We start from the raw sequence: 17,517 nt of genomic DNA, 5'->3' as shown, positions 1-17,517 counted from the left end.
AATTGTAAAAAAATTATTTTTTTTATAAAACGATCCAAATTTACGTTCATCTTATTCTCCATCATTTTCTGATTCCAAAAACATATAAATATGTTATATTTGGATTAAAAACAAGCTCTGAAAATTAAAAATATAAAAATTATGATCAAAATAAAATTTTCGAAATCAATTTAAAAACACTTTCATCTTATTCCTTGTCGGTTCCTGATTCCAAAAACATATAGATATTGTAATGGATGGCCCTATTAGTATTATCCAGAAACTTTAACCTGAACATTAGTGGATCTAACCTTTGCACTGAGAAACATGTGATACAGATCTAAAAGTGTTCTTCATTGACACAAGTGAAAGACTGGGAGACTTGTGGACAAATGTTATGATATTAACTGTGTTAAGATGTACTCACCAGAAAACCACTGCACAGTTCGTAGCAGGAAACTTTCGCTGACTAGTTTATGTAGTTTTTATTCGGAATCGTGTGCGTATCGATCGCATTCTTAAGAAACGAACACAATGGAACATAGTCTTCTCTTCGATGACGCCATTTTAGATGACGTGTTGTTCGAGATCTCATCGAAGAAGAACGATGAGAGAATGTTATGTTATGAAATGTGCATGTGAATATTACTGCATGCATTTTAGAATTAATTCATTATTGATAGGATAATGATTGAGTGAAAGTAAAATGGAGATTTAGTTCGGTAGGATAGGTTGTTTGAGCATTGTTAGAAGTTACCTAGAGAAACGTAAACAAACATCCTCGATCGCCTTGACTCTAAGACGATCGAGAGTGTCGGTTCGTTGCTAAAGGTACGAAACAAGAAGAAAGGAAGGAGAGACAAGGTATGTTGTTTATGTTGTTAGGACATGTATTGGGGTAACGTAGACAGACAGGGGAGATCGTTACGGACGATCGAAACGTTAGCGGTAGCTAGCGGTAACAGGTAAACAAACAAGAAAGGGAATAAATAGAGAAGGGAAAGCAGAAATCGGGGCTTAGCTTATGAAGTTTTCTAGTCGCTAGTTCCTAGCGGTTGTTCTAGTTGTTCCGGGCTTATGCGGGTTCCTGGTTGATGAAGTTCCTAGCAATTGTTCCAGCAATTTGGTTCTTTTGGCTGAGCGAGGGGGTTCTAGTATTCTTCTTCGAGACTGGATGAGGAAGGATATAATATTGAGTTAGAGAACACTAGGTTCTAAACTACATGAAGGGATAGCAGTCTACAAGAAGAAAGTGGGGCTATCCGACAGGAGAAATCGGGGCGGCTTCTTCGAGACTGGACTAGGAAGGGATAGCAGTCTACAAGAAGAAAGTGGGGCTATCCGACAGGAGAAATCGGGGCGGCTTCTTCGAGACTGGACTAGGAAGGGATAGCAGTCTACAAGAAGAAAGTGGGGCTATCTGACAGGAGAAATCGGGGCAGCTTCTTCGAGACTGGACTAGGAAGGGATAGCAGTCTACAAGAAGAAAGTGGGGCTATCCGACAGGAGAAATCGGGGCAGCTTCTTCGAGACTGGACTAGGAAGGATATAATATTGAGTTGAGAATATTAGGTTCTAAGCTACATAAAGAGATCGCAGTCTACAGTAAAGAAGATAGTCCAGAACAAGGTCATCATATGTCATGCCTATTTTTATATGTGAATGAATGATGCACTGATATATTGAAGTTCGATACGAATTTGTTCAGATGAATAAATCTGAACATTGAAACCTGGAACAATTTGTGTTTGCTTTATTCTTCATTAACATTCACACACACAACAATCAACAACCAGAGCCAACACAGCTCGCGCGCCCATCCCGTTACAATGGTGTCAGAAGTGTGGGATTTGTGATTCTTTTGTGAAAGACACATTTCTTGGAAATAACCCTGCAGTGGATTCATGGATTAAAGTGTGTGTGTGAAAAAAAAAAAAAAAAAAAAAAAAAAAAAATGGAAATAACCCTGCTGATTCACGGATTATTATCTTCATGTGCTGATTCACGGATTATTATCTTCATGTGATTATTCACGGATTATTATCTTCATGTGCTGATTCACGGATTATTATCTTCATGTGATTATTCACGGATTATTATCTTCATGTGCTGATTCACGGATTATTATCTTCATGTGATTATTCACGGATTAAAATCTTCATGTGATTGTGACAACGTACAACAAGAGAGAAAGAAGAGGAACTGAAGAAACTAGACAACGTACAACAAGAAGAAAGAAGAGGAACTGAAGAAACTAGACAACGTACAACAAGAAGAAAGAAGAGGAACCGAAGAAACTAGACAACGTGCAACAAGAGAGAAAGAAGAGGAACCGAAGAAATTAGAAGAAGCATAGTAGCCTGGAGGTGATTTTTATAAACTTTATTGACTTTTGATACATGTTTTATACAGAGCTGTAGCGGATATCGTGGAAGAAGAGGATTTTACAAGAAGGAGATGTCTTTTTACTTTTATACCAGATGAGGAATGACTTTTCTTCAAAAGTGACTTTTTACGGAGATTCTGCTTGGATTGGACTTGATTGATTTCTGCAAAAGAAGAAAAGAAAGTATTAACAATGATGAATCCTGAACAATTTTATGAACAGTATCTACGTGATGAAGAAACTGAGGGAACAGAATTTCCGATGGGAGGAAATAGTCATAATTCTACTGGAGGTGTTCAAGAACTAACAGTAACAGACAAGACATACAAAGGATCAAGTAGAAGAGGTCTACAAATGAAACCACAACTTTTCGATGGGAGTGATGACTTTGAGACATACTTAGATCAGTTTGAATGTATTGCTGATTTAGGTGGTTGGACACTGAGAGAAAGAACACTCACTCTTGGAGCCTGTTTGAAAGGACAAGCTAGAAGATTCTACGCTGGACTAGCACCTCATGAGAAAAGAGAATATGCCAGTCTTATATTTCAACTGCGACAGAGATTCGGCACAGCATCCAGACATGGGGTGTACTGGACCACACAGTTTGAAAACAGAAAAAGACTACCAAATGAAGGATTGGCAGACTTTTCTGATGAACTTCTTCTACTTGCACAAAGGGCATATCCAAATGTTGGGTCATCAACTCAACATCAACTTGCACTACAGCAATGGTATAAAAATATGAGTCCAGACATAAAATGGCGATGTTTGGAGAGAAACTGTCAAACCATTCGTGAAGCTGAAGAGGTGGCTGACATGTATGAAGCTATCATGGTACCACAGAAAAAGAAAATCTTCATGGTCAACGGAGAAGAATCAACGATGATAAATTCTTCACCGGAGACAACTGATCGAAATCGTCAACAACAAAAGGGAGACAGACGGTGCTGGACATGTAATGAGACTACACATTTGTCCAGAAACTGCAGACAGAGAACACAGTTTTGCACATGTTGTAAACGCTCTGACCACAGTTTGAAAGACTGTAATTTGTACAGGAAGTGCAAAGAACAGGAACAATTTGAAACTCGACCAACCCACAACGGACGTTCTCAACAGAGAAGAGAGGGAAACGAGAACCGCCGATTTTAAAGGGTCGAGAATCGGTAAATCGACGAAGACCCAACATGAAGAAAGAAGAAATTACGAAACAGGAAAACAGAGAGGATACTCAACCGAGTCAACGCAACATGAAGAAAGAAGAAACTACGAAACAGGAAAACAGAGAGAAAGAAGATAAAACACAAGAAGATGTTCCACATCGTGCTGGGTTGAAACATTCCAATGCAGATGCTTTGAGCAGAAAACCCTGTACATCATACTTGAGACAACAACAAAGAGATCAAGAAACAATGAAAGAAGAAAACTTTGTTGCATGTACTTTGATACAACAGAGAACCAAGAATGATGAACTAAGACCTACAGCAGTTCAATTCTCTTTCTCTGATATCCTCAGTTCTGCAAGCAAGCAAGTCAAGCAAGAAAATCACAACATAGCTATGATTGTGGAGGATGAACAGAAACCGTCATGTAGTAAAACTCTAGACTCATCATCAAGTACAGAAAAACCTGATTTTGAAGTCAGATTCCATCCATTATCTTTGGACGGATGGAATGCAGAAGAACTTAGCCAAGCTCAACTTGAAGATCAAGATATTGAACCACTTCTATCTGCGAAGATGAAATCAAAGGAGCGACCAAAATGGGCAGAGCTCTCTACAAAACGTTCTCAGGCAAAAACACTTTGGGCTCAGTGGGACAGACTATGTATGGTAGATGGTATTCTCTACAGAAAGCGTCTTGAGAATGATAAAGATACAGGACTACAAATGATCGTACCTGAGTCAAAGCAAGAAGATGTTATGAAGAATCACCACGACGTTCCCACCGCTGGTCATCTTGGATCTGAAAAGACAGGAGAGAGAATAAAACAGTCATATTATTGGCCAGCCATGGATGATTGTATCAAACGCTACTGTGTACAATGTGATAAGTGTGCTGCTCGAAAATCTCATCAAAAACATGTTCCACTTGGACATTGTGGAGTTGGTGAACCTCTGGAACGGGTGAATCTAGACATATGTGGACCTTTTCCCAAAACAGTGATGGGAAACACACACATTTTGGTCATCACAGATCAATTCACACGATGGACAGAAGCAATACCAATTCCAAATCAAGAAGCAAAGACAGTAGCACAAGCCTTCATAACCCATTTCGCAAGCAGATTTGGGTATCCACTAACACTATACACTGATCAGGGCACAAACTTTGAATCAGTGTTATTCAAGGAAATGTGTAATCTAGTGGGGATAAACAAGACCAGATCTACAAGCATGCGGCCTCAAGCAAATGGAATTGTAGAACGATTCAACAGAACACTGGCTGCTATGTTAACAGCGTACTGCGAAAACAATCAGAAAGGCTGGGATATCTACCTACCTCTGCTGGCCTCAGCATACAGATCGTCGGTTCACTGCAGTACAGGTATAACTCCAAATCGAATGATGCTGGGACGTGAGGCGAGACTACCGATGTCACTGGTGTTTGGACGACCCGGAGCTGAAGAAGAAGATGTTTCCCCAGATGTCTACACTGCAAACCTGGAACAGACATTTCAAAAAGTATATGAACATGCACGGAAACATTTAAAGAAAAGTGCAGTGCATCAAGAGAGATACTACAACATGAAAACCAGAAAACGTGAACTGAGTGTAGGACAATTAGTCTGGTTGTTCAACCCTGTCAGGAAAATAGGTGTGTGTACTAAAATGACGTCAAAATGGAAAGGACCGTATATCATCACCAACAAGATTGATGATTTGACATACCTTATTAAAACTAGACCCAAGAAAGATTCAAAGGCGTATCACATTGACAGACTGTTACCTTATAAAGGAAAGAATGTGCCGACGTGGATGAAGAAGTGGAGATTGAACTGTTCGTAACTTCGCCTTGTTTTTCTGGAACATAACGATGACATTGTGCAAAAGATAGTCATTCATAAACAGTATTTTCATATATGTCTTTCGTAGGGATTGTGTTAGTTAGTATGATGGAGCGTAACTCAAGGTAAATTGAGGCTGGTTTCGAGACATATATATCCCTGTGTGACAATAATGTGAGGCACTAGGCCAAGATAATTATTCAAACTGGACAGGTAGAGTTCTCAAGGAGTCGAGTTATTGTTAGGCGATGTGAAATTGGTAAAGCACGAAGGTACTGTAGCACGCTTTTTCAATCCTAACAATGTTACTCGGTCTCGGTTAGTTTTAGAAGATAAGTGGGTAATACAAGATGTATTGTAGTATGGACGGTTGACAAATATGAAAACATGGACTATGAATAACTTAATTAGCGCAATACGATATTAATGTGTTACAGATGGAACCAGTACCGGTATATGAAACCATAAGTGATGTTTCAATCAACGAGGGGGGTCAGGGGAAGGAGAAAGAGAAAACAGACTTGCCTTCTGCAGCAAAACTATACCCAGTCACAGTGTATCTGCCCTACGATGAAGCGATGGCGATTGCACAGGTGCAAGTGACAAACACTTTTGCATCTTCCGTGATCAAAAGGAAGGATGTAAGAACCACCATCAAACTAAACTACAAAAAGATCAAATAGGACAGAAGTGATTCACTCAAATTTTAATTTCAAATTTCAATTTCTATGTTCTAGTTCTGGTACTGGTAGTTAAAGTTACAGAAGAATATGTTTTAAAATATATAGATTATGCGGAGCATAATGTTAGAAAGCGGGGGTGCATGTAATGGATGGCCCTATTAGTATTATCCAGAAACTTTAACCTGAACATTAGTGGATCTAACCTTTGCACTGAGAAACATGTGATACAGATCTAAAAGTGTTCTTCATTGACACAAGTGAAAGACTGGGAGACTTGTGGACAAATGTTATGATATTAACTGTGTTAAGATGTACTCACCAGAAAACCACTGCACAGTTCGTAGCAGGAAACTTTCGCTGACTAGTTTATGTAGTTTTTATTCGGAATCGTGTGCGTATCGATCGCATTCTTAAGAAACGAACACAATGGAACATAGTCTTCTCTTCGATGACGCCATTTTAGATGACGTGTTGTTCGAGATCTCATCGAAGAAGAACGATGAGAGAATGTTATGTTATGAAATGTGCATGTGAATATTACTGCATGCACTCTAGAATTGATTCATTATTGATAGGATAATGATTGAGTGAAAGTAAAATGGAGATTTAGTTCGGTAGGATAGGTTGTTTGAGCATTGTTAGAAGTTACCTAGAGAAACGTAAACAAACATCCTCGATCGCCTTGACTCTAAGACGATCGAGAGTGTCGGTTCGTTGCTAAAGGTACGAAACAAGAAGAAAGGAAGGAGAGACAAGGTATGTTGTTTATGTTGTTAGGACATGTATTGGGGTAACGTAGAGAGACAGGGGAGATCGTTACGGACGATCGAAACGTTAGCGGTAGCTAGCGGTAACAGGTAAACAAACAAGAAAGGGAATAAATAGAGAAGGGAAAGCAGAAATCGGGGCTTAGCTTATGAAGTTTTCTAGTCGCTAGTTCCTAGCGGTTGTTCTAGTTGTTCCGGGCTTATGCGGGTTCCTGGTTGATGAAGTTCCTAGCAATTGTTCCAGCAATTTGGTTCTTTTGGCTGAGCGAGGGGGTTCTAGTATTCTTCTTCGAGACTGGATGAGGAAGGATATAATATTGAGTTAGAGAACACTAGGTTCTAAACTACATGAAGGGATAGCAGTCTACAAGAAGAAAGTGGGGCTATCCGACAGGAGAAATCGGGGCGGCTTCTTCGAGACTGGACTAGGAAGGGATAGCAGTCTACAAGAAGAAAGTGGGGCTATCCGACAGGAGAAATCGGGGCGGCTTCTTCGAGACTGGACTAGGAAGGGATAGCAGTCTACAAGAAGAAAGTGGGGCTATCTGACAGGAGAAATCGGGGCAGCTTCTTCGAGACTGGACTAGGAAGGGATAGCAGTCTACAAGAAGAAAGTGGGGCTATCCGACAGGAGAAATCGGGGCAGCTTCTTCGAGACTGGACTAGGAAGGATATAATATTGAGTTGAGAATATTAGGTTCTAAGCTACATAAAGAGATCGCAGTCTACAGTAAAGAAGATAGTCCAGAACAAGGTCATCATATGTCATGCCTATTTTTATATGTGAATGAATGATGCACTGATATATTGAAGTTCGATACGAATTTGTTCAGATGAATAAATCTGAACATTGAAACCTGGAACAATTTGTGTTTGCTTTATTCTTCATTAACATTCACACACACAACAATCAACAACCAGAGCCAACACAGCTCGCGCGCCCATCCCGTTACAATATGATATGTTTGGATTAAAAACACGCTCAGAAAGTTAAAACGAAGAGAGGTACAGAAAAGCGTGCTATCCTTCTCAGCGCAACTACTACCCCGCTCTTCTTGTCAATTTCACTGCCTTTGCCGTTAGCGGTGGACTGACGATGCTACGAGTATACGGTCTTGCTGCGTTGCATTGCGTTCAGTTTCATTCTGTGAGTTCGACAGCTACTTGACTAAATGTTTTATTTTCGCCTTACGCGACCTGTTACATTTAGTCAAGTTTTGACTAAATGTTTTAACATAGAGGGGGGAATCGAGACGAGGGTCGTGGTGTATGTGTGTGTGTGTGTGTGTGTGTCTGTCTGTCTGTGTGTGTGTGTAGAGCGATTCAGACTAAACTACTGGGCCGATCTTTATGAAATTTGACATGAGAGTTCCTGGGTATGATATCCCCGGACATTTTTTTCTTTTTTTTCGATAAATACCTTTGATGACGTCATATCCGGCTTTTTGTAAAACTGTTGAGGCGGCACTGTCACACTCTCATTTTTCCATTAAATTGATTGAAATTTTGGCCAAGCAATCTTCGACGAAGGCCGGGGTTTGGTATTGCATTTCAGCTTGGTGGCTTAAAAACTAATGAGTGAGTTTGGTCATTAAAAATCGGAAACTTGTAATTAAAATTATTTTTTTATTAAACGATCCAAAAACAATTTCATCTTATTCTTCGTCATTTTCTGATTCCAAAAACATATACATATGTTATATTTGGATTAAAAACAAGCTCTGAAAATTAAAAATATAAAAATTATGATCAAAATAAAATTTCCGAAATCGTTTTAAAAACTATTTCATTTTATTCCTTGTCGGTTCCTGATTCCAAAAACATATAGATATGATATGTTTGGATTAAAAACACGCTCAGGAAGTTAAAACGAAGAGAGGTACAGTAAAGCGTGCTATGAAGCACAGCGCAATCGCTACCGCGCCAAACAGGGTCGTCACTTTCACTGCCTTTTGCACTAGCAGCGGACTACGTTCAGTTTCATTCTGTGAGTTCCACAGCTTGACTAAATGTAGTAATTTCGCCTTACGCGACTTGTTTTTTCCTTTATTGAAGGCTATCCTATGGAGCTAACTAAAGTTCGTTTGGGGGCTACTTTCCTTTTCTTTAAGTTTTAATGAGGGCCCCAAAGGGGGGGTATCATCACGATCACGGGAAGGGAAATTTTAGCTTTCACGATCACAGTTACCTTGATTTTTGTTTTCACGATCACGAACACCAGTCACGGTAAAGTTGCAGGTACAGAAAGCATGTGTCAAAGTAAACACAACCACACAGTTATTCGCTCCTCTGGATCTATTGTTTATTCAACAGAAAGTGACAACTGTTGCACTTTTTTTATTATTTTTTTTTAATTCTCTTTCATTCACACATAGAAATACATATCATGATTTGTAATCAGTAACAAGAATGTTGTTTTCATTGTTTTTTCTCCCGCTCTCTCTCTCTCATACAGACACTCACGTCACAGGAATATACACTCCAGGGGCGGAGCAGTTAAGCCAGAGGGGGGGGGCGGGGTTACAACCTGGGGTCCAGGGGTAGACCTTGTGGGATACATGGGCAAGGCCCCGTTGGGGGGTGTGGGGGGCTTAGCCCCCCAGAAGCTGAAGAGTTTTAGCTATTTTATGAACAATTTATGGCTTATCCTTGATTTTAAACATGATCAACTGGTGTCAGCAGCCACTCATTATTTCTTTTAAAGTTAGTATTAATTTTTTTTTGACAGCCGGGGGGGGGGGGGGTGTCCGGAACCCCTGTAACCCCCCCTCCCCTAATCCGCCCCTGCACTCATACACATTCAACTCCCACACCCTCACTCACACACATGAATATATATATACTTGCACAATTTCACATTTCCAGAGCTAAATCTTTTAAACCCATTTTCTCAAAAACTATTGGGTGGATTGAAATTAAAGTACATGTATGTGTGATGGTAGAGTATAATCCTGACTAAAGGTCAGTCTAGGAATCATGAAGGTGGGTGAAGGAATGTACACTCATACACATTCAACTCCCACACCCTCACTCACACACATGAATATATACTTGCACAATTTCACATTTCCAGAGCTAAATCTTTTAAACCCATTTTCTCAAAAACTATTGGGTGGGTTGAAATTAAAGTACATGTATGTGTGATCAGGGCCGGACCCAGGGGGGGGGGGGGGGTTCCAGGGGTTCCGGAACCCCACCCCTGGAAAAAGCATGTACCTTGCTTTGAGTGGTTTTTTTTTTTACTAGTTTTAGCACCAAAACAATGCTGCTCTTAACCCTCAAAACAAGGCCCAGAATGCACCAGATTGCACAGACTTTAACCGTTTTTCAAAAAATTTCCGGGGGAACATGCCCCCGGACCCCCCTAGTTCAGCAGGCGCGCGCTTGTGGCTTCGCCACTTCGCTGATTTGCCCCCCCAAAAAAGGAGGAACCCCCCCCCCCCTTACAACTCATTTGGTCCGGCCCTGTGTGATGGTAGAGTCTATAATAACAAAATCCCCAACGAACATGACTTTGATCGACTTTGACATGAGGATCAAGTGACCCAAACTGACCAACCCAACTCCCAACTTAATTCTGTCTTTCTGAGTTTCTCCTCCCTCACCCCATCAACAAAGACATCACACATTTAAAAACAGGTGAACTATGTACGTACCTTGGCTTGAAAATTGGGTTTTAGCTTTGATAAAAACAGAGACATAGATATTCAATATGTCTCTGATAAAAACAAAGCTCCTTACAAAGTTACTTGAAATAAAGATGCTTGCATTGATACTCTAGTAAGGACTAACAAGGTCACGTACAGCTCAGGCAGTGATGCCACCTCGTTTTTTTTGGTTTTTTTTTTGGGGGGGGGGGGGGGGGGGGCTAGCAGTGGTATTTTTTCAAATGTGTCTGCATGAGTTGAATTGATGAAGGTTAATTTGGAATGGGTAGATCGACTAGGAGTGAACTTTAAGTGTTTGCCGTATGATCAGATGTGAGCAGTCACGTGAAAAGATCATGACTGTACGTGTTTTTGATACATGGCATTGACAAGTCATATTGTGCAGACACCTGACAGGTTCAGAACTTGGTTATCATTCATTGTATGTGTTGTGATATAAACTTATTTTTATCAATTAGTAGCCAGGCCAAGGAATAGTACTGCAGTGCAAATTGGTATCTGTTTAGCTTTTAGTCACGTTCACACATGACATAGAAATAGTTGTGAATTTGTTCTGGCTAATTCTTGATGTATGCCATTGTATTGATAACATTAATCTTTGCCTTTTTGCCAGTCATGCATGTGTTTGACCTTTTTACCTTATTTAATGATTACCCTGCCAGACCCTTAAAGTACATGTAGACCCTTAAAGTACATGTATGTATACACTTTATATTTGGACACACACACACACACACACACACACACACACACAGAGACAGAGTGAGAAGCACACACACACACATATATACACAGAGTGAGACACACACACACACACAGATCACACACTAGTTAAGTACATTGTAGTCCGTGTACATACTCCAAAGTATACTATAAAGCTAAATGCATGGGTTGTGGGGTTCATTTGATCTTTGACTGAGGAATGCACACTGACTGAGAGGTTAGAGTAAGTAAAATAGTGTAACCAAGGGGTGTGTGATAATGCTAAGAAGGATGTTTAGTCAGTGCATTAAGACAACAGCAAGAATTGAAATCTGAACTTTAAAGATGTGATTATAATTTGGAAGAAGTGTTGTGCTAGTCATTGCAAATTGAATTCTTAGCAAGCTACTAGAAATGATAATTAATATGCCTTGTGAGTGTTGCACTGTCTTACATTTACAAGGATCATGTCAACAAAACCATATTTCTAATCTGCTACTGAAAGTCAGATTCATGCAACCATAGCTAGCACAGTGATAAAGCAGTTCTTTTGCCTTATATATAATAGCTATTAATTGTTGGTTGATTCATGCAGCTGAAGAAGTGATTTAACCTTCACCGAATTGAACTTCGTGGGTCGTGGACGACCGAGAGCCTCACAAAATAGTCTTTATTTCTAAAACTATTGGGAGTTTTTAATTGAGACTTGAGGTAATCTCCAATCACTATACGACCTTACCAGTGCCCAAATTTTGAAAGATTATCTCAGTAAACAACAAACAAACGATGACGTAATTTGAACTTCACAGTCCGGATGATGTGGGTCGTGGACGACCCATATGGAATGACGTAAGGAATTTTACGTTGTTTATCCTTATTCGGATGGCGTGTGTCGTGTACGACCCACACTCTGCAAAGAGGCGGAAAAACGTTTATCCCTATTCGGATGGCGTGGGTCGTGTACAACCCATACTTTTTACGTTGAATCCTTCTTTGGAAAGTATGGGTCGTACACAACCCACATCATCCGGACTGTGTTGTCCAACGCGTGATTCGGTGAAGATTAAGGAAAAGCTAAAGACTGGAAGAAGCTTTCTTGCCTTTAGTTCAGTTTCATATTTGTTTTGGGACAAAAGTTAGTAGTAGAAAAAGTTATTAGCTTAATGTCCCATGTCAACTGCAGAAGTGTAATGACAAGAAATCTAACATCAGATTACATTCTACTTCAATCGGTGCTTTTTATCTTATTTTTTATGGTCTTTTTGTTGTGTTTTGATAGTCTAAGTTCATTGTGAAGGTGGTTGGAAAAGTTGACATTTTTTTCTCCATTTCCATGAGTTATCAATTTCCATAACTTATGAAAAATCAGTTGTTGTATGTTAATGAGTGATCAAAGAAAAGTTGTGCCAGATGTATGGTCTATTTTCTGGCCCTGTCTTACCTGTCTCCGATGCCAGGTATAAATAACTTTTGAACAACGTAAGCTTTCACAGTTGAACTTGATATTATGTGTGATTATGAGAACTTTACCATTTCAAACCTTCTGGTTTTTGTGTTCAAGATGAAGTTCACCCATGGGTTAAGATTGCTTGCATTTGTGGCTTACCTGGTCACAAATAATTTTTAATGGAGGAAACCAAGCTTGTTTTAATTAATGTTTTTTTTCTGTTACAGGGTTTGGACAGAAACCATTTACCACATCCTACGCTGCTTGAATAACAGTCTCTTGGTCATCAGTCAGAACATTGGCAGAGGGCGACAGAAAAAAAGTACTGAAATTTCAACATTAAAAAAGGTAACAAAAGCTGACCAGGTATTTTAACACCATACACCAGCCAAGTCAACTTGACCCAGAGTTACAACAGGCACCAAAATCAGCAACAGGCACCAAAAGCAAGTAGAGCACAATGGTGGAAGGAGGAGACCAGAATGCTGCCAAGGAGCTAGAGGGAGCTGCTAGCACGTATGATGCTGTTGGACTTGCTGCCAACCCTTCTGGTACATCTGATGCTGATGAAAATGATGCCCTTCTCGACAAATTGTCCATCCCCCGTAACCTCCCCTCGCTTGTGAACATCAAGCGAGCACTGCCCCAGCATGTGTTTGATCCTCATGTGAGTACGTCCATGTACTACGCCTTCAAGGATTTCGTTCTTGTGGCGGCCACCTTCTTGCTGGCTGAGTGGACGTGGTCGTCAGGTCTCCTGCCGACTTCGGCGCTGCTGTTACTGCTACCATTGTACTGGTTGCTGCAGGGCACGTTCTTCACAGCGGTGTTTGTGGTTGGGCACGACGCCGGGCATTCCTCCTTCTCCCACTATGACTGGCTGAATGACATTGTGGGTAATGTGTTCCACACTTTTCTTCTCTGCCCCTACTACTGCTGGAAGGTGTCCCACCGCCACCACCACAAGAACACGGGCAACATGGACAAGGACGAAGTGTACTACCCCGTCAGGAAAAGGGATGACTCAGGCATCAAAACCATACCTGGATTTGGTTTGGGTATCGGCTGGTTTGCTTATCTGATGGTTGGCTATGGGCCACGGCCTGTGAATCATTTCAACCCCATGCACCCCGTGCTGAAACGCCATGCTGTAGCATGCATACTTTCCTTGGCCCTCGTGGCTGCTTGGGCGGGTGTCCTTTGGCAGTATGCACTAACCTATGGATTCCTCAAACTCTTTGTCCACTTCATCGCCCCGGACTTAGTCTTCGCGTCCTACATGGTGATCATAACCTTTTTGCATCACACGGAGGAGGAGATTCCTTGGTATGATGACTCCCTTTGGAACTATGTTCGCGGCCAGCTCAGCTCTGTCGACCGCAACTACGGCTGGTGCCACGGCATCATCCACAACATCGGCACACACCAGATCCACCACCTCTTCTCCAAGGTTCCCCACTACCACCTGGAGGAAGCCACCGCTGTGTTCCGCAACAAGTTTCCCCTGCTGGTGCAGACCAGAGGGGACCGCATCCTCCCAGCCTTCTGTCGCATGTTCAGCAAGTATGCATCTCAGAAGGTTATAGATGATTCCACCAAGGTTCATTTGTATAAGTAGTGTATGATGACTGGCTGAAAATTAACCTGAAGGATGCTTACTCAGTTATGGTGTTTCGTGGTAATTTCCAGAAGTTTGCTGTTTGAAATCTGAAAAGACCTTTAAAAAAAACAACTTCTGCCAAGGAAATGTAATCAGTACATTTGTACGTCCTGGCCTTATGTCTTGTTCTTGAAGTGTTTGCATCCATTGATGTGAACATTTTTTAAATTTTTTTTAAAGAATAGACGTTAACCAGAATTGTTTTTTTTAACTTTTAGTAGTAATTTCCATCAGTTTACTGTCTAAAATCTGAAAAGACCTGAAAAAACCCTTTTCAAAGGAAATGTAATCTGTATGCCCTCATGTCTAGTTCTTTGAGTGTAAGCATCCATCGTGTTAAACATCTTTAAAGAAAAAAGAGGATTTTTTCCACCCCCCGCGGGTTAGGGGGAAGAATTTACCTGATGCTCCCCAGCATGTCGTAAGAGGCGACTAACGGATTCTGTTTCTCCTTTTACCCTTGTTAAGTGTTTCTTGTATAGAATATAGTCAATATTTATAAAGATTTTAGTCAAGCAGTATGTAAGAAATGTTAAGTCCTTTGTACTGGAAACTTGTATTCTCCCAGTAAGGTCATATATTGTACTACCTTGCAAGCCCCTGGAGCAATTTGTTGATTAGTGCTTATGTGAACAAGAAACAATTAACAAGTGGCTCTATCCCATCCCCCCCCCCCCCCCCCCCCCCCGTTTCCCCGTCGTGATATAATCCTGAACGGTTGAAAACGACGTTAAACACCAAATAAAGAAAGAAAGGATTTTTTCCAGAAACTGATAACGATGGCAACGAACAAAAATAACTTTGATTTGACTGTTATGCAGTGTGTGCTTAATACGATACCCTTTTCTTTCGAAAAAAGACTCATCGTAGTTAGCGATTCGTTGCAGCAATGGTTCCCAGTGTCATTTAACTAACATGCATCAAAACAAATAAAATGCTCACTTGTTTTGAAATGGAAAGCTTTACAGAACTGGGCAAGTTGTTCAAAAAGTCAATAGTTACGCAAACATCTATATCTATATACGGCTTGTGTGTGTCTGTCTGTGTGTTCGCTATGCACGGCCAAAGTTCTCGATGGATCTGCTTCAAATTTGGTGGGCATATTTAGGTAGACCCCGGACACAATCTGGTCGATGAAAATTTTCAACACGTGCTCTCAGCGCTGAACCGATTTTGGCTTTTATGGTTTTTCTGTACATCCATTCCCAGTAACTCTTCCTTATCTTCTCCAGTGTTTTGCGCGTTTATCTCCCTTCCTTCGTGTGGCGTCAATCGCGTACGGTGCGCCACTCACCCGGCGAAGCCAGCGTACGGTGCGCCACTCACCCGGCGAATTCGGCAATTTTTTGATTAGTGCTTTTGTGAACAAGAAACAATTAACAAGTGGCTCTATCCCATCCCCCCCCTTTCCCCGTCGCGATATAACCTTGAACGGTTGAAAATGACGTTAAACACCAAATAAAGAAAAGAAAGAAAGAACATCCCGGCCCAAGAAGCACTGTGCGTTTTTGTTTGGGCATAAAACTGTTACATGTATTTCAATATGTGTCACCAAATGAATTTCACAAAACTTAAAATCAAACATATCCCAAGGGTAATATATTTTATGTGCCTTCATCCTCAGTGAGTGTATTGTTTTTTGTGTGTATTATTGCAATGATGTCAAAATGTGCATTTCTCTGAAAAACTAAAAATGTCTTGCTTAGAATTTGAATTTCTTGTTTGGAATTTGAATTTCTTGCTTGGAACTTTTGTTCTTTTCCAGCTTTTCAGTCGTTTCAAGACTGAGTACAGATATTTTGTTGAATGTTGTAAGTGATTGTTACAAGTACCACTGTTTGAATTCCATGAATTGAAATCAATGTGTTTGATATTCACTATGATCCTGCGCAGCACGTTTGTATTCCATCAATTGACATCAGTGTTTTACTTTTAGATCTTTCTTTCTTTATTTGGTGTTTAACGTCATTTTCAACCACGAAGGTTATATCGCGACGGAGTGTTTTAGATGTTCACTCTCATGATACGCCTCACACTACACCTCTAGACCCCCCCCCTCCCCCCCCCCAAGTTCGTTTTTTGATGTTGTTGTTGTACTTTTAATCAAAGTTTATACCTGCTGTTGCTATAATATTATGTGAAGATGGCCATAGCATTCATCAAATATAGTCCACGCGTATCATAAGGGCGCGCAATGTGCATTGGATTCCTCCTTTTAAGACACCCTGTCTTCATACCACCCCCTGCCTCCCGCGGGTTAGGGGGAGTCCCATATTGGTTGGGACGAGAAAGAATTTACCCGATGCTCCCCAGCATGTCGTAAGAGGCGACTAACGGATTCTGTTTCTCCTTTTACCCTTGTTAAGTGTTTCTTGTATAGAATATAGTCAATGTTTGTGAAGATTTTAGTCAAGCAGTATGTAAGAAATGTTAAGTCCTTTGTACTGGAAACTTGCATTCTCCCAGTAAGGTCATATATTGTACTACGTTGCAAGCCCCTGGAGCAAATTTTTGATTAGTGCTTTTGTGAACAAGAAACAATTGACAAGTGGCTCTATCCCATCTCCCCCCGTCGCGATATAACCTTGAATGGTTGAAAACGACGTTAAACACCAAATAAAGAAAGAAAGATTAACCACCCCCTCCTCCCCTTTTTAAGACTCACATTTGTAAGATATTACCGTCAATATCGTCTGTAAATTGAACGCCCTTTTAAGAATCCCTCCTTGGTAAGATATGATTTTATAAGGTTTTTGGAAGTACATGTACGAAGGGGTGGGTAGGTAAGGGGGTTCCACGGTATAATGGAGTTCATTGAATTAGGACAGGGTCCGACAGTTTTACTTATTACAGCACGTTCGATGTATTTTAAGAGTGTTTTCGTACAATGAAGCAAAAGTACACTGTTATCAATAATCCAATTATAACGTGTTCTAAATTAAAGCACTTACAAAGTGAGCATCAGTAGCTTTTGACATTGTTTATCGATCACGGACAGCGTGAGTGACGTGTTGAAGAAGGTCACCTTCTTGATAAAAGTTATCATGGTACGTGCTTGATAAAACTGTCAAAAATTACCCCACATCAGCTGGTTTTAATTTTTTTATTTTTTTATCTTCATTTGTTTTATTTGACCTAGTCAGATGATAGTGCGAAATCGACCGTCATAGATGTTGTGAGTTTGTTTAAGTGGCAAAGAATCAGAACTGAATCCC

At 40.5% G+C, this 17,517-nt stretch overlaps 1 protein-coding gene and 1 long non-coding RNA gene across 3 annotated transcripts; one reads left to right on the top strand and one right to left on the bottom strand.

Annotated features, from left to right (window-relative positions):
- Positions 1-2,345: 2,345 nt before the first annotated feature.
- Positions 2,346-6,598, bottom strand: LOC138945592 (uncharacterized). Of its 2 annotated transcripts, XR_011449042.1 has the most exons (5): positions 6,378-6,598; positions 5,318-5,391; positions 4,871-5,031; positions 4,268-4,333; positions 2,346-2,528 (listed from the first exon to the last, which is right to left on the bottom strand). It is a non-coding gene; the product is annotated as an uncharacterized lncRNA (long non-coding RNA). The 2 variants fall into 2 exon arrangements; XR_011449041.1 differs by lacking the exon at positions 6,378-6,598 and having other exon boundaries at positions 5,318-5,969.
- A 6,390-nt stretch (positions 6,599-12,988) lies between these two features.
- LOC138946080 (sn-1 acyl-lipid omega-3 desaturase (ferredoxin)-like) lies at positions 12,989-14,967 on the top strand. Its single transcript, XM_070317591.1, has one exon. The coding sequence runs from the start codon at positions 13,103-13,105 to the stop codon at positions 14,258-14,260; it is 1,158 nt and encodes a 385-aa protein (XP_070173692.1). The 5' UTR covers positions 12,989-13,102; the 3' UTR covers positions 14,261-14,967.
- Positions 14,968-17,517: the final 2,550 nt, after the last annotated feature.

The sequence above is a fragment of the Littorina saxatilis genome, linkage group LG13 (genome assembly GCF_037325665.1).
Source record: "Littorina saxatilis isolate snail1 linkage group LG13, US_GU_Lsax_2.0, whole genome shotgun sequence".
Classification (NCBI taxonomy): domain Eukaryota; kingdom Metazoa; phylum Mollusca; class Gastropoda; order Littorinimorpha; family Littorinidae; genus Littorina; species Littorina saxatilis.
The sequence above is the reverse complement of the archived record's forward strand: the minus strand, read 5'-3'. Positions and strand labels throughout refer to the sequence as shown.